Below are 17,786 nucleotides of genomic sequence, written 5' to 3'. Positions count from 1 at the left end.
TTTGGAAAAAGTCCTGCCTTGGGCAATAAGCAGTTAAGAGTTTTAAGTGTGGCTACTTGCATCACTGAAAGTCAGAACTACTTGGTGTCTTGGCCTCTTGGGTTTCTGTATATGTGAATTTTCTCTTTTTATCCTCCATGCAGGTGAATCTCAGACCTTGTTGGCAGCAGCCGTTGAAAGAGAACGTGCGGCTACGGAAGAACTCCTTGCCAACAAAATTCAGCTGTCTTCCATGGAGTCACAGAATTCTCTCTTAAGACAGGAAAACAGTAGATTTCAGGCCCAGCTAGAATCAGAGAAAAATAGGCTAATAAAACTGGAAGATGAAAAAAATAGGTGAGCATATTTCTTGAGTTATTTTTGGTACTTGATGACATTTTAAAGCACTTAAAACATGTGCCGTTGGCTTTTAGCTACATGGCCCTGAGAACTGAAAATACATACTCTTAGTATTTAAAGTTAGGGCCATTAGTAATAGGATATTACATCAAGACATAGTACTGGGATTCATTGGATCTTACACATATTCTGGAAATTGTGTTGCATGATCTATAGGTGCATTTTCTAGAGAAAAGATTCATTGTTTTAATCAGATTTGTTAAAGGAGTCTGTAACCAGAAAATAGTTTGGAAACATATTGGAGTTATTTCATTGGAGTTATTTTTATATTACAAGGGTTTTAGCAGTGTTTCAGTCTTTCTAAATAAATATATTGGTTCTTTGGAAACCACAAGCTATAAAATACATCCACCTGAAATTATATAAGGCTATCTTTATATAAAGGCTATGATTAGTGCATTTTTACCCTCAGTTCTTTCTTGGAAATTTTACTTTTTAAAATGTAGTCAAGTAAAAATGCTTTATAAAGTAAAATACCTGAACTTTTGCAAACATTTTCATTGGACCCCCTAACAACCTTTTGCATAATCTGAACATAGGGAATGGTTGCATTCAAAATTCTTTTAGGAAATCTCTTTTTAAATAAAATCTTAACCCAAAGCACCAATAAATACAATGCGCAAAAGTAGTAGTTTGGCTTCTGAGTAAAACCCAAGTCGTCTGGAAAAAAGCAACAGTAGGAAAATCAGTCTGGTAATAAAAATGACTATATATATGTAGCTGGAGTTAATAAAGTAGTGAGTTTTTAATAGTTTGTACTATCATCTTTTTTGTTTTGTTTCATTTCCTTTGGCTTAATAGGTACCAGGTTGAATTAGAAAACCTAAAAGATGATTATGTGAGAACACTTGAAGAGACAAGGAAAGAAAAGGTATTTCTGTTAGTTGTTCACTCACCTCTTAGGGCTAGGGGATGGTAGCAAAGTAATGACAAGATGAAATGAATGAACTTACTGCTTTTGGGACTTGCTCTTTAGTAGTAAGACAACTAGGTATATACTTTATGCTCCTAATTTTGAGATTGACTTTTGGGGATGATTTAGTATCATAGGAATTATCTAACTGTATTTCTGTCCATTAGACACTGTTGAACAGTCAGTTAGAAATGGAGAAAATGAAAGTTGAACAAGAAAGGAAGAAAGCCATTTTTACTCAAGAAGCAATAAAAGAAAAGGTATTGAATTTTTTGGTGTAACTGGTTAGTAGCTGTTGTGATTAATCATTGTTTTGTAATTTTAGTTGCACTTTATAAGTAACATTTCTTATGTCTAAAATCAGTAGGATGATGAACCCTAATAATGTAATCAGTGTCTTGTTCAGAGTAGCTCCAAAATATTTTGAGTTTATCCAAACAGATCTGTGATTTCTAGGATTTGAATTGTAGAACCTCTTTTTAAAAGTGAGTTTCCTATATTTAAAGTATTGGCATGTACTCGGTAGTTAGCATAATATATAGAAACTACCTGTATCAACATTGAAATTACCTTTTACATTTATTTGGAATTTTAAAAAATACACTAAAAATAAAGTAGATAAGCCAGAAACTTTTTATGGTTTATAAAACTCATTGGTAATCTTATTCTAAGGAAACAGGTTTACCCCCACTAGCATGGCTCAGTGGTTGAGGTTCAACCTATGAATCAGGAGGTCACAGTTTGTTTCCTGGACAGGGCACAGGCCCAGGTTGTGGGCTCAATCCCTGGTGTTTGGGGCATGCAGAAGCAGCCGATCAATGATTCTCTCTCATCATTGATGTATCTCTCCCTCTCCCTCTCTCTCTCCCTTCCTCTCTGAAATCAATTTTAAAAAAAAGAAAAGAAAGAAAGAGGTTTTGTCTGCCCTGGCTGTTGTGTCTCAGTGGTTATAGCATCAGCTCACGCACAGAAGGTTCAATTCCCAGTCAAGGGCATGTACCTGGGTTGCAGGTTAAATCCCTAGCCCTAATTGGACTGTGTGCTGGGGCAGCCAATTGATGTGTCTCTCTACATCAATGTTTCTCTGTCTCTCTCATTCTCTCCCTCTCCCCCTTCCTCCCTCCCTTCTACTCTCTCAAAAAATCAATGGAAAAAATATACTCAGGTGAGGATTAAGAACAACAACAAAGGAAGAAATAGGTTATATAATAGGAAGCAATGAATTCATATAATTGTTTTAACAAGAACATTTTCGCCCTAGCTGGTTTAACTCAGTGGATAGAGCATCGGCCTGCGGACTGAAGGGTCCTGGGTTCAGTTCCAGCCAAGGGCACATGCCTGGGTTGCGGGCTCAATCTCCAGTGGGGTGCATGCAGGAGGCAGCTGATCAATGATTCTCTCCCATCATTGATGTTTCTATTTCTCCCTCTCCCTTCCTCTCTGAAATCAATAAAAGAAATACGTTTTAAAAAATACATTTTCATTCCATTAAAGATAAATCAGATTATGTTGTTGCAATATACATGAGTCCCTAGATCAGTGGTTCTCAACCTATGGGTCGCGACCCCTTTGGAGGTTGAACGACCCTTTCACAGGGGTCGCCTAAGACCATCGGAAAACACATGTATAATTGCATATTGTTTTTGTGATTAATCACTATGCTTTAATTATGTTGAATTTGTAACAATGAAATTGGGGGTCACTATAACATGAGGAACTGTATTAAAGGGTCGTGGCATTAGGAAGGTTGAGAACCACTGCCCTAGATGATTTGACCAAGTCTGTCTATACTTTCAGATTACCAAATATTGTGCCTTGCAAGATAAGACTTCAGAAGTTATATCTGTAACATTTTATGAGGAAGTTAGAATGAGTCTTTGTTGTCATTAATCCTAGAAAAGTTTCTTGTTTTTTTATTTACCACTTTGCTCTTAATCCTAACTGAATTTTTTTCTTACTCCTTAAAGGAACGGAAACCATTTTCTGTTTCTAGCACGCCCACAGTGTCACGATCAAGTTCAATAAGTGGAGTTGAGATGGCAGGGCTGCAAACATCTTTCCTGTCTCAGGTGATGTTTTATTTCATACTAGTGGCCTGGTGCATGAAATTCGTGCACAGGGGTGGGGGTGGTTCCCTCAGCCTAGCCTGCACCCTCTCCAACTGGAGACCACTTGGGGGATGTCCGACTGCCGATTTAGGCCTGATCCTACAGGGACATCTCTCTCACAATCCTGGACCGCTGGCTCCTAACTGCCTCTGCCTGCCAGCCTGATCACCCTTAACTGCCCTCTCCTGCCGGCCTGGTTGCCCTGAACTGCCCTCCCCTGCCAGCCCAGTCACCCCTAACTGCCCTCCCGTGCCGGCCTGGGTGCTCCCAACTGCCTTCCCCTTGCTGGCCCTGTCACTCCTAACTGCCCTCCCCTGTTCGCCCGATTGCCCCAACTACCCTCCCCTGCCAGCCTCGTTGCCCCCAACTGCCCTCGCCAGCAGGCCTGGTCGCCCCCAACTGCCTTCCCCTGCTGGCCTGGTCACCCCTAACTGTCCTCCCTTGCAGGCCTGGTTCCTCCCAACTGCCCTCCCCTGCTGGTCATCTTGTGGCAGCCATCTTGTTGGAGTGATGGTTAATTTGCATATTACCTCTTTATTATGTAGGACTAGAGGCCCGGTGCACAAAAATTTGTGCACTCGGGGGGGATAAGGGGTCCCTCAGCCTGGCCTGTGCCCTCTCGCAGTCTGGGACCCCTCGGGAGATAACGACCTGCTGGCTTAGGCCTGCTCCCGGGTGGCAGAGGGCAGGCCCAATCCCTAGGTGCAGCCCCTGGTCAGGCTCAGAGCAGGGCCGATTGGGGAGTTGGGGCGCCGCCCCCTGTCATGCACAGAGCAGGGCGGATCGGGAGGTTGCGATGCCACCCTCAGTCAGGCTCAGGGTAGGGCCGATTGGGGGGTTGGGGCACCGCCCCCTGTCACACTCAAGGCAGGGTCGATGGGGAGGTTGCGAGGCCACCCCCTGTCACGCACAGAGCAGGGCCGATCAGGGGGTTGGGGTGCTGCCCCCGTCACTCACAGAGCAGGGCCCATCATGGGGGTTGGGGCTCTGTACCCTGTCACTCACAGAGCAGGGTCGATCAGGGGGTTGGGAGCTCCCCCCTGTCACACACAGAGCAGGGCGGATCAAGGGGTTGGGGTGCCGCACCCTGTCACACTCAGGGCAGGGCTGATGGGGAGGTTATGGCTCTACCCCGTCACACACAGAGCAGGGCCCGTGGTGGGGGGCAGTTGGGGCGCCACCCTCTATCACCCACAGAGCAGGGCCGATCAGGGGGTTGGGGCGCCGCACCCTGTCACACAGCCGCAGGGCGATCAGGGGGTTGGGGAGCTCCCCCCTATCAGGCACAGAGCAGGGCTGATCAGGGGGCTGGGGCGCCTTCCCCTGTCATGAATAGAGCAGGGGGGATAGGGAGGTTGTGACCCCGCCCCCTGTCACACACACAGCCGCAGGGCGATCAGGGGGTTTGGGCGCTGCCCCCTGTCACGCTGATCCCGGTGCCGGGAGGCCTCGCAGCTCCACTGATCCCGGTGCTGGGAGGCATATTACCCTTTTACTATATAGGATAGAGGCCTGGTGCATGGGTGGGGCCGGCTGGTTTGCCCTGAAGGGTGTCCTGGATCAGGGTGGGGGTCCCGCTTGGGTGCCTGGCCAGCCTGGATGAGGGGATGATGGCTGTTTGCAGCTGGTCACACCCCCTTTAGGGTGGGGGTCCCCACTGGAGTGCCTGGCCAGTCTGGGTGAGGGGCCGAGGGCTGTTTTCAGACTGGCGGGTGACTGAAGCTCCCAACCCAGGGGTGGGCAAACTTTTTGACTCGAGGGCCACAATGGGTTCTTAAACTGGACCGGAGGGCCGGAACAAAAGCATGGATGGAGTGTTTGTGTGAACTAATATAAATTCAAAGTAAACATCATTACTTAAAAGGGTACGGTCTTTTTTTTTTTTAGTTTTATTCATTTCAAACGGGCCGGACCTGGCCCGTGGGCCGTAGTTTGCCCACGGCTGTCCCAACTGCTCCTTTTTTTCTTTTTTTTTTTATTCTGGGCCAGCTTTAGCTCTGAGGCTTGGCTCCAGCTCTGAGGCCTCGGCTGCTGAAAGCAGGTATCTAGTTTGTTTGGGTTCTATAATCGAAACACTGTTTCAACTCCAGCTCTGAGGTCCGGCTGGCTGAAAGCAGGTTTCTGGGGTTTTGTTTAGCTTCTGTATTTGTAACAATGTTTCAAACTGCAAGCTCAGAAGCGGACAGCTGCAGGCGGGGAATGTTAGCTTCCTCCCTCACTGAAGCAAGCAAGCCTCATGTTCGTTTCAAGCTGCCTGGCTGCCGGCCGCCATCTTGGCCGGTAGTTAATTTGCATATCACCCTGATTAGCCAATGGGAAGGGTAGCAGAGGTACGGCTAATTACCATGTTCCTCTTTTATTAGATAGGATATGTGCTTATTCCTAAACTGAATAATGACAAAAGGAATATGCAAGTAGCAGTTAGCCTATCATCATGATCTTGCCATTCCATAGGCAAGTCATCTGAATATTTGTAAAACTGAGGAAGTATAGATGATTTTCTGCCTTTGAGAGTTAGACATTTTAAAGCAAGAATTGACAGATCATTTGTTTGAACCTTATAAGCGCATACAGTCTGTACTATCTGATTAACTGTGCGTTTTCTTAACATAGGATGAGCCTCATGATCTCTCACTTGGACCAATGTCTGTATCAGCAAGTGGAAGCAATCTTTATGAGGCTGTAAGGATGGGGGCAGGATCCAGCATTATTGAAAATCTACAGTCCCAGCTACAACTAAGGGAAGGAGAAATTACTCATTTACAGGTATTGGAAAAATTAAATATGCTATAGAAGTAGGTGAAAATTTGAGGGCCAATAAGTATACTTGAATTTATAGTCACCTGAATTCTGAGCAAGTTTAGAAATAAAATGAAATAGTGGCATGTGAAGACCAAAATGTATCCTATGTTAATGATAAGGGCTGGTTGGAGAAATTCACCAAGGATAAGAGCCAAGTGAGCCTGCTGAGGGCCAGAACTGGGGAGACTTACTTACCTCCATCACGGGAAATGCTGGGCTGGAGTGGGCCTCCCATGTGTGGTAGCTGCCCAGGTAAGACTTAGGCATCTGGGAGCTGAGCGCTCCTTTCAAGCAGCTTTTCCACACATTAAAAAAAAAAAAAAAGCTGTTATCCGGCTGGTGTGGCTTAGTGATTGATCGTCCATCAGGGACCTAGAGGTCACTTTTCTGATTACTGGTCAGGGCCCAGGCCCCGGTTGTGGGCTCGATCCCCAATAGGGGTGGGGTGTTCAGGAGGCAGCCTATCAGTGGATCTTTCTCATCATTGATATTTCTCTCTCTCCCCCTCTCCCTTCTGCCCTCTTTAAAAAATCAATAAATAAAACATAGTTTTAAAAAAAGGAAGCTTCTGATCTGAGCATACACATTTTATTCTTCCTGGATTTACCACTCATATAAGTTGCTCTGACTTCCCGTGAGGAATGAATAGAGCAGTGGTTCTCAACCTTCTGGCCCTTTAAATACAGTTCCTCATGTTGTGACCCAACCATAAAATTATTTTCGTTGCTACTTCATAACTGTAATGTTGCTACTGTTATGAATCATAATGTAAAAATCTGATATGCAGGATGGTCTTAGGCGACCCCTGTGAAAGGGTCGTTCGACCGCCAAAGGGGTCGCGACCCACAGGTTGAGAACTGCTGGAGTAGAGAGATTAGAACTACAACCTTGTGCACATGAAAGTAAACATTGTAAGTGGGAAGGGAGGAGCCGCTCATCATATCTTGCCTTTTAAAATATAATGTAGTGAGAAATGTTAAAACGTTTAAACTATTTTTTGTTAAACTTAATATACTCATAAGTAAAACTTTCCTCATTTATTTCCTTCGTATGACTTTAATAAGTTGAAAATATTTCTCTATTAAAGAAGATCTTGAATTGGGAAAAAATAGGTTAGAATAATCTTGATACTTATGTTTATGTAGCCCAGAATGCTATGCTTGAGGGACCAAATGAACATTTTTGGTAGTCTGTCAATATGATCAACACAGTTGGAGATACACTAAAGTATGGTTTTATTTCTCAGGGATTTTGTAGTAATTTAGAATAACTGAAATATATGCTATTTCCTTAGGTTAGGGAAAAATATAAGGTTGCATAGTTCAAACAGATGATTGAATTCTCTTTAGTTCTTTGTCTTTCATGGTACACCCTATCAGTGGTACACCTCTGAAGAAAGTTGAAACCTTTTTTTTGTCACTATTTCCTTTTACTTAAGAGCTACCTTATGGTTATATGCTGTTATATTTTTCTTTAAAAATAACACATTAAATATGTTTACATTAGTGGGAACATTAAACGAGATATATTTTTGTCTAAATTTCTTTCTGATAATGTTTCTCAGGTAGAAATTGGCAGTTTAGAAAAAACACGCTCCTTAATGGCTGAAGAGCTAGTTAAATTAACAAATCAAAATGATGAACTCGAAGAGAAAGTGAAGGAGATACCCAAACTTCGAACTCAGCTAAGAGTAAGTATTCTTTACTTAAGGTGAACCTAAGATATTTTAATCCAGTTACATTAAATCTCATATTTTTAATTTATGTAAAATGCATATGTGTTAATGATTTATTTGAAAATTAGAGTATTAATATTTCAGTAAATAACTTTAAAGGTAAATCTTTTATCTTGCTTGTCTCATTATACAGTCTAACCATTTTTCACAATCATGCTTAATCTCATTTGGAAAATAACTAGATTTTATTTGGCCAAGGATCATTTATAAAACACTTCTGTATTATCTCCATACTACTTGTTTATTGATATTATATATATCATAATTAGCATATTTGGTATTAGTAGTCACTATTAAGCCATATTTAATTTGGGTAAATGCCAGGTAATATTTAAACCACAGTGAACCAAAGAGACTAAAATATCATCAGATGTGCTTCAATTAATTGGAGAAATCACTGATTAGGTTATATATGGGGGAAATTGTAGATGTAGTGGAGCGATGAGGTAAGATTGATAGCCATTTGCCCAGCCAGCGTAGCTCAGTAGTTGACCTGTGAAGCAGGAGGTCACAGTTCAATTCCTGCTCAGGGCACATGCCCCGGTGGTGGGATTGATCCCCAGTGGGGGGCATGCAGGAGGCAGCTGATCAGTGATTCTCTCTCATTATTGGTGTTTCTATTCATGTCTCCCTCTCTTTTCCTCTCTGAAATCAATAAAAATACATTAAAAAAAAAGATTGATAGCCATTTGGCTTAGGTTTTATTTTGTGTTTTAGCATTTGTAAATGTTTAATTACCATCTTTTGCATTAAAAATATTAAACACCTACATATTCAGGATTATCTTGTTTTTGTTGAAGGTTTTCACTGACAAAATTTGAATACTCCATATGTTTCTTTTCTGGATGGATAATGATTTATTCTAAAAATCTAAAGATCTTTGGGTTTGTGCTGTTATCCTATCTATTAAAGACAGGCTATGCAAATTGACTGTCACTTTGTGACAAAGATGGCGGCGCCCACAGCCAATAAGGACGTAATATGCAAATTGATGCGACAAAGATGGCGGCAGCTGGACCAGGATGCTTGTGTCGTCGCCATGGCAACGACGCAGGCATTCTGCCCTGCCCTCGCCGCTCCAGCCCTCTGGGCAGCACGTGAAGGCGGAAGGCGGCTCCGGGTCGGAGCGAAGGCAGTGCTGGCAGCCAGGGGAAGGAAGGCCTATTCTTGCACGAATGTTTGTGCATCGGGCCTCTAGTTCCTGGATAAAGCTTTACAATTTTATTTGGAGACAATGAAGAATAAATATGAGAGGCCAAGTACCATTCTGACTAGAAATAACAGCCCTGGGTGATCACAGAAGACCAGACAACAAGAAATGCAATTCAGATAAAAAATTAACAGAATGAAATGAAAATGTATTTCTCATTGCCTTAGGACGTCTCTATATACATTTGACACACTGATGCTTTTGTCTTAGGGTAATCTACTCCATGTCCTTGTGGGACATGAAAACACAGTTTTAACAAGAAGCTGTGAATTGATCCCCAGGCACTGATGGGAGAATTTGCTATGGAATTAGGAATGGGGTTGTTTATTCTTGTACTGGAAGCCCAGTGCACGAATTCATGCACCAGTGGGGTCCCTTGGCCTGGCCTGAGGGATCAGCCCAAAACCAGCTCTCTGACATCCCCCAAGGGGTCCCAGATTGTGAGAGGGCAACAGGCCAGGCCAAGGAACCCCACCTGTGCACAATTGGGGCCGAAGAGGGATTCAGGGAGTTGGCCTGCCGGGAAAGGACCATGGGAGGGCTCCAGGGCGTGTCTAGCACGCCTTGCCCAGTCCCAATCAGCCAGATCCCAGCAGCAAGCTAACCTACCATTTGGAGCATCTGCCCCTTGATGGTCAGTGTACGTCGTCATAGCGAGCAGTTGAGTGGTCTTAGCATATCATTAGCATATTATGCTTTGATTGGTTGAATGGCTGAAGGGTCAATTGGACACTTAAGATATTAGGCTTTTATTATATAGGAATTAGGTCTTCCATTATTTTCATTTCTGTATGTCTTGTGTTGTTTCTGGCTCTGCTCCAATGCTTTCCATGCTGTCTGGCATCTATCAAAGAGAGGGTTGTTTTCTGCATTTGGAAACACCTTCCAAATGGTGGGGGCACAGTGTGAGCAGGAGAGTCCCCATGCCTGTGCTGAAGCAGCAATTGAAATACTGATCTGCAATGGACTAATTTATTTATTTTGAAAAATCACTACTTCCATGGCATGTATTCAGATTTGGCTAGCATTTGTTCATTCCTACTTTGTGCTAGAATTGATTTTACACTTAACATTTGTTATTTTAATTAAATTGTTCCATTTAAGCTCAGCTCAACAAAGGGGCATATATTATTACCTGAAATTCAGAAATGAGCAATGAACTTGTTTCTGTTAATACAAGCATAAGAGATAGTCAAGTTTCAATGTTCTAAGCCTCATGATGGACACTTCATTTGTTCTTTTACTTAAATAATTTATTTATAAGTTTTATTTAAATAATTTTATTTAAACATACTATTTTTATTGTTTTAATAAAGCTACATGTGCTTGTTGTAATTTTAATAGTATAAATAGTAAAATTAAGATTGTGTTTCTGCCACCCAGAGGTAATCATTATTAACTCATTTCTGTATTAGGTTTCAGCCTTTTTTAGGGCGTGTGTGTGTGTGTGTGTGTGTGTGTGTGTGTGTATGTGTATGTATGTATATGAGTGCGTGCATGTGCTATTTTAACGTATTTGCGTTCATACTGTAAATACACTTTATATTCTACTCTTAATCACTTGATATTGTATTGTGAAAATGTTTCCATATTGTTAAATTTCCCCAAAGCATACTTTTTATGAGTAATCCTATGGCTATATCATAATATATTTATTTTATTTTTAAAAAATCTTTATTGTTCAGATTATTACAGTTGTTCCTCTGTTTTCCCCCCATAGCTCCCCTCCACCCGGTTCCCACTCCACCCTCTGCCCTTACCCCCCCCCCCCCACCCCCAAGGTCCTCATCCATAGGTGTACAATTTTTGTCCAGTCTCTTCCCACACCCCCGCACCCCTTTCCCCCCAAGAATTGTCAGTCCACTCCCTTTCTATGCCCCTGATTCTATTATATTCACCAGTTTATTCTATTCATCAGGTTTTTTATTCACTTGATTTTTAGATTTACTTGTTGATAGATACATATTTGTTGTTCATAATTTTTATCTTTACCTTTTTCTTCTTCTTCCTCTTCTTAAAGAATACCTTTCAGCATTTCATATAATACTGGTTTGGTGGTGATGAACTCCTTTAGCTTTTTCTTATCTGTGAAGCTCTTTATCTGACCTTCAATTCTGAATGATAGCTTTGCTGGGTAAAGTAATCTTGGTTGTAGGTTCTTGCTATTCATCACTTTGAATATTTCCTACCACTCCCTTCTGGCCTGCATAGATTCTGTTGAGAAATCAGCTGACAGTCGTATGGGTACTCCCTTGTAGGTAACTGACTGTTTTTCTCTTGCTGCTTTTAGGATACTCTCTTTGTCTTTTGCTCTTGGCATTTTAATTATGATGTGTCTTGGTGTGGTCCTTTTTGGATTCCTTTTGTTTGGGGTTCTCTGCGCTTCCTGGACTTGGAAGTCTATTTCTTTCACCAGGTAGGGGAAGTTTTCTGTCATTATTTCTTCAAATAGGTTTTCAATATCTTGCTCTCTCTCTTCTTCTGGCACCCCTATAATTCGGATGTTGGTATGCTTGAAGTTGTCCCAGAGGCTACTTACACTATCTTCATATTTTTGGATTCTTCTTTCTTTTTTCTTTTCCGGTTGGGTGTTTTTTACTTCTTCGTACTTCAAATCTTTCACTTGATTCTTGCGATCCTTTAGTCTGCTGTTGGATCTCTGTATGATATTCTTTATTTCAGTTAGTGTATGCTTAATTTCTAGTTGGTCCTTTTTCATATCCTCGAGGGTCTCACTAGACTTATTGACGGTCTTACTAAATTTATTGGTGGTTTCTAGAAAATTCTTGAAAAACCTTATAAGTGTGGTTTTGAATTCTATATCCTGTAGTTTGCTTTCCTCCATTTCTGTCATTATGACCTGTTTCTTTGCCTCCGCATTTTGGCTGCTTCCCTGTGTTGATAGAGTGGCTTTCTGTGCTAGGTGTCCTAGAGGGCCCAGTGGCTCAGCCTCCCCAATTACCTGAGGTGGACACTCTTGGTGCACCCCTTTGTGGGCTGTGTGCACAGTCTTGTTGTAGTTAAGCCTTGATTGTAGTTGGTATCACTAGGAGGAATTGACTTCCAGGCCAATTGGCTGTGAGAATCAGCTGTGTCTACAGTGGGAGAACTTCTGTGCTGGAGACACCCTTCTGGGGCAAGACTTGCTTCAGTGGGGCTTTGGTGCTCACTGAGTCTGCCCCCTGAGTGTGTCCCTTATGGATCTTAGGAGTTGTAATCTGGATGGTCCCACTCTGACCACTGGGTACACTGGCACTTGTATCTCTAAGGAGGTGCTAATTTAGCCTCTGCCTGAGGCTACCCAGCAGGAGCTATGGAGAGATCTGCAGATTCCTCTTCTTTGTTTGGGATTTGGAGGTGCCCAGATGAGGCCCAGCTGTGAAGCAATGCAAACTGCTGTGGGGCCTTTGGCCTTCTTTTGGAAGTTCTGGGTCTCTCAGACACAGTTTGTTAGGTAATTTGAGATTGCAAAGGACCAGGGCATTCATATGCAAAAGCCTCTGTGCACAGCTTGGGTGGGGCGGGGTCTCAGGGAATCAACAGGGTGGAGCAAATAGCTATGGCTGATCCTCAGTCCTGCCCTAAGAGGTCCTGGGTCTCAGTGTCCCGAGATAGTCGCTGCAAGCACTTCTGAGAGAAAGCCGCCCTCGAGTTCTGCCTGCTGCCAGACAGTCCAGTTTCTCCCAGTATGAGTCTGGGTCCCCAGAGACTCGCCCAGAACTGGAGTTGAGAGCAGTCAGTAGCTTGAGACTCCCTCCCGATTGAAAAAGACAACCGTGTCCTCAGTTGCCAGCCCTTTCCACGTGCGCCTCCATAACTCTGCACTTTACTTCCGCACCTCCTCTGAGTATCAGTGTGCTTTCCTCTTCTCTTCTAGTTGTAGAATTTCCACTCAACCAGCCTTCCTGTGGTCCTGGATGATGTCCTTTTTGTCTTTTAGTTGTATTTTTGAAGTGGTTGTGCGAGGCAGCAATTTCAGGTGTTTACCTATGCCACCATCTTGGTTTCTGTCTATATCATAATTTATTTAATTCCCTTGCTGGTGGCTGTTCAGGTGGTTGTGAATTTTTTAACTTGATTTTTAAAAAGTGCTATAAACAGCCGAACCGGTTTGGTTCAGTGGATAGAGCGTTGGCCTGCGGACTGAAGGGTCCCAGGTTCGATTCCGGTAAAGGGCATGTACTTTGGTTGCAGGCACATCCCCAGTGTGGGGCGTGCAAGAGGCAGCTGATCGATCTCTCTCATCGATGTTTCTGGCTCTCTATCCCTCTCCCTTCTTCTCTGTAAAAAATCAATAAATTTTTTTTTTTTTTTAAAGTGCTATAAACAACTTTATGCATAGATCTCCATCTGGCTCTTTAGGCATGGCTTCTAAAACCAGGGTTACTGGGCCTGCATGTGCTTTTGCTTGATGCACCTGGAGAAATGTTTTTCCATACCAGATGCTTCTTTGAGTCAGGACACAGGGTGTGAATGACATGGTGTTTTCACACCTCCTTTTGGGTTGACAATGCTTGAATGTATGTTTGTATGTATGGGGGACATACGTAGTAGTGAATGCTACATTCTAATTCTTTTCAGATTTGCCTTTTTCTTAGCAGAAATTCTTGCTAGACCTAAACCATAAGCTGACCAGCTATGAGTCATAATTTTGTTGCAAGTGGCAATTTTACCTTTAAGATGGTCTTTAGAGGTATTTTAATAAGACGTTGGGAGCAGCTCAAAAATGCTAGCCAGAAATTATTTTAATCTTAAAAACCCCTATCCTCCCAGGGCACTTTAAAGATTCTTTCGAAGGTAATCTTTGAAGTTTCTATAGAACTAAGTGTTTTCCTAAAAAGTGAAGAAATATGGCCTGACAAATATGCAAAATAAGTCTGTAGGGGGACAGAAGAGTGATTGCCATGTTGATGGGATTTCTTTAAGTTCCTTTACTTGCTGTTTATTCCAACAGACTAGAGTATGAATTTAATTTTCATAAGAGCTGACTATATACTTTTATTTAGATTGTAATGTATTTATTGTTGACTTGTTTATGATAGTATAAATATAATCAAGATGTTCTGTACAGTTACTTTACTAATTGTAAACAAATCTGTTTTGTAGGATTTGGATCAGAGATACAACACTATTTTGCAGATGTATGGAGAAAAAGCGGAAGAGGCGGAAGAACTTCGATTAGATCTTGAAGATGTAAAAAATATGTATAAGACTCAAATAGATGAACTTTTAAGACAGAGGCTCAGTTAACTTATGAAAATTACATTCCCATCAAACTGAATGTAATCATTTAATAACTAAATGCAAACTTTCAATAAATTCTCTTGTAGAATTAGAAAGTGGAATTTATTATAGAGATAAAACATTGGAAAAAGTTTTATAGTATATAGTAATATTTGCAGTTAAATTATTTTGTGCAATATTTGAACTTTATTTTTGAAACTATCTTTAAAGATTTATTTTTTAAAGCATCTTTTTTTTTTCCCCATGAATAGCACCGAGATTTATTACTTTATCCTTATGTCAGTATGGTTGGGGAAGAAGAATGGTGTTCATACATTGTATTATAGATAAAAACTAATTATATCTATAATTTATATGTTTGTATATATACTGAGAACATTTAATGAGTGCTATTGACATATTGAAACTTTGAAATCTTTCACACTTAAATCTTCAACATTTCTATTTACTGCTCATGAAAATGGACATTCAGTGTCCAATTTTAAAAAAATGTTAAACTTCCTGTTACTAAATTTTGAACTTAATACTTTTCCTTTAAAGTAGAAGTCACACTGACACAGGAGATTAAAGGATGAGTAATTTAAATTAAAAACATTTTTGTGGCCCTAGCCGGTTTGTCTCAGTGGATAGAACCTGCAAAGGGTCCTGGGTTCGATTTCCAGTCAAGGTCACATACGTTGATTGCAGGTTCCTCCTGGCCCAGGCCCTGGTTGGGGCTCCTACAGTAGACAACCAGTTGATGTGTTTCTCTCACATCAGTGTTTCTCTCTGTCTTTCCCTCTCTCTTCCACTCTCCCTAAAAATCAATAAAAAATATCCTCGGGTGAGGATTAACAACAACAACAAAAAAAAACTAAAACATTTTTGTGGTCAAGATTTATTTTACCCAGATTCCGCAATTAAGACAGTAACAATGACTGTGTTACTGTCTGGAGAATGCTAAGCTATGCAGTTATCTAGGCATGGTTGGCTAATGGGGAAAATGTGCTCAGAATGATTTGTGATGGTATCAGTAACATTTAAGCGATTTTGAAGAGGTTTTGTTTGTACTACCCTATAAAATGAATCAACATAATAAAATTGTTAATATAATTTTCTCTTGAAAATACTTTCACATTTTGTAAAACCTTATTTTTAGCACATTAAAAGTGAATGTTATAGAACATTCATAACAAATGTAGGAATCAATTTAAATTTGGCATTTGCAGTTCTGCGTAATTTTTTTTTTCTTGAACCTTTAAACACAAAAATAGGGCAGAATAGCTTTTAAAAATAGTTATGCCTTCTTCCAAATGTTATTTTATTCAGAAGTTAACCAGTCTGTGTTGTATACTTATGAAATATTTTAATTTTAATACCTTTATTACTGAAAGTCATGTAGCTGCCTTTACTTACAAAATAAAAACTCTCAATTGTGAGTTAAATTTTAAACACTAGAACTTTGGAGTATAACTATAAGTAAGCCATGTTAAGGAATGGAATGCTTTTCAGGGCAATTCAAGTGACATTTTTTTTTCCTTTTTGTATTCCAGACCGTATTTCTGACACTGGATTTCTGATGTTTATTTAGCATTAGTAAATATTATTTCAAAGTGAGCCAAATTCATAAAATTAACTTTCTATATTTTAGTGGTAAGATCAGTGTAATTGCTTTTTGTTACCTTGATTTTTTTTTTTTTTTTTAAATTCAGGGAATTACCGGGAATGGCAAGACTGGTAGCAATAAGAAATATACAGAATTAGAAGATATAGGAAACTTAAGTTGCAAAATTCTGACAAATGTTTGAAATTAGAAGTCTAGAAATTATGAAATTGTTTTTAAAATATTCATTAGTGAGAGAAAAAAACACTTTAGTTGTGGGGAAAAATTGAAATAAAACGATATCATCTATTTTCATATTAAACATTCTCTTCTTTTAATCCTTCTTAACATTAATAAAACCAGTTCAACTTAAAACTTTAAAGAGTTTTCAATTTATTTAATTAAAAAATTCAAAGCAGCTAATTTCATCTCTGGCTGTATATTACCATATGTTCTTTATCTGCAAATGAATAGTTGATATACTAATCCTATTTTACTGTAAACTTAGATATCTCAATACATTTTTAAGTTGAGAAGTATACTAAATCAATTTAGTATAATATATTTAGACTCCACTAAATAAAAGAATATGTATTGAATATTGGTTGCCATATTTTGCTTTGTCATTAAGACTTGTCTATCTTCTAAAAAAATAATATTTTAATGGATAAGAATATAGTTTTGAGTTAGATGTTTCTATTCTTGGAAGAAAACAGAAAGATACTATAAATCTTAATTTCAAGAATATGAAAGAAGTAAGAGGTATGAACATTGTTTTTTATGTATAAACATCTAAGCACAGATGCTAGGCATCCTAACTCTGGGGAAACTAAATTGAGAATACCATTCCTTTTCCCCCTTTGCTTCTGTTTTGAGAACTTCCAGTGTTAACAGTATTTAGCACATGGAGGAATGTATCTATATTGTGATTTAAGATATTCTAAGTATGGATAATTTCTGACTTAAGGAAACATTAGTTTTTGTAGTTAAATGAAAAGAATGTTCAGCCTAGTCGGTGTGGTTTAGTGGCTGAGCAGTCGACCTATATGATCCAGGAGGTCATGATTCAATTCCTGATTTGGGCATATGCCCCGGTTGCGGGCTTGATTGCCAGTGTGGGGCTTGTAGGAGGCAGCTGATCAATGATGCTCATCATTGATGTTTCTATCTCTCTTTTCCTCTCTGAAATCAATGAAAATACATTAAAAGAAAAAGAATGTTCTGGAAAAATTTGTTCTCATGATCCCTCAATTGGCATTTGATTTATTAATTGAATTAATAATGAATATTAGAAGTATATGATTTATAGTATTTAGAAAGTAGCCATAAGAAAACAAAATGACTGTAGACACTTTATCTTGTTTTACTTGTTTGTTTAGTATGTATACATTTGTACTATAATACCATAATATTTCATTTTTATTTAAAAAATTAATTTTCACTTCAATTTTAAGTTATAAAATTTTGTAAAGGGCTGAAAGTATGATTTAAACTACAAATTGATAAATATTTTAATTTTAAATGAAATAATGTAAAAAGCATGGATCTAATTTGAATAAAATTTTTAAAATAGTAATAATGTATTTCATTTTTTACTTAAAGTGGCCAGTACCAATGAATGGAGCTGGTACTGTTTTATGAAGATAATATAACTTGTATAAGTTTGGAATTCATATTTTAAGAAAATGAGGATAAGCCCTAATTTTAGTAGACATTATTAAGACTATGAGTATTAAGCATAGTTTTCTAATTACGATGTATTTTTGGAAAAAAATTTTAAGACTTACTGATTA

The 17,786-nt window shown here is 39.7% G+C and overlaps 1 protein-coding gene across 1 annotated transcript in view; it reads left to right on the top strand.

Moving 5' to 3' along the window:
• The window catches only part of TMF1 (TATA element modulatory factor 1), a 44,729-nt gene extending 26,943 nt beyond the window's left edge, over positions 1 to 17,786 (top strand). Inside the window, exons 11-17 of the mRNA XM_070390979.1 lie at positions 144 to 336; positions 1,201 to 1,270; positions 1,480 to 1,572; positions 3,280 to 3,381; positions 6,034 to 6,186; positions 7,787 to 7,912; positions 14,274 to 17,786. Coding sequence (XP_070247080.1) covers positions 144 to 336; positions 1,201 to 1,270; positions 1,480 to 1,572; positions 3,280 to 3,381; positions 6,034 to 6,186; positions 7,787 to 7,912; positions 14,274 to 14,417 — 881 coding nt within the window. The 3' untranslated portion in view covers positions 14,418 to 17,786. The remainder of the gene's footprint in view (positions 1 to 143; positions 337 to 1,200; positions 1,271 to 1,479; positions 1,573 to 3,279; positions 3,382 to 6,033; positions 6,187 to 7,786; positions 7,913 to 14,273) is intronic.

This window comes from Myotis yumanensis, unplaced genomic scaffold (assembly GCF_028538775.1).
Source record: "Myotis yumanensis isolate MYYU_CA2020_CCGP unplaced genomic scaffold, mMyoYum1.0.hap1 SCAF_14, whole genome shotgun sequence".
In the NCBI taxonomy this organism is placed as follows: domain Eukaryota; kingdom Metazoa; phylum Chordata; class Mammalia; order Chiroptera; family Vespertilionidae; genus Myotis; species Myotis yumanensis.
Note: the sequence above shows the minus strand (reverse complement) of the source record. Positions and strands in the feature narration are given on the sequence as shown.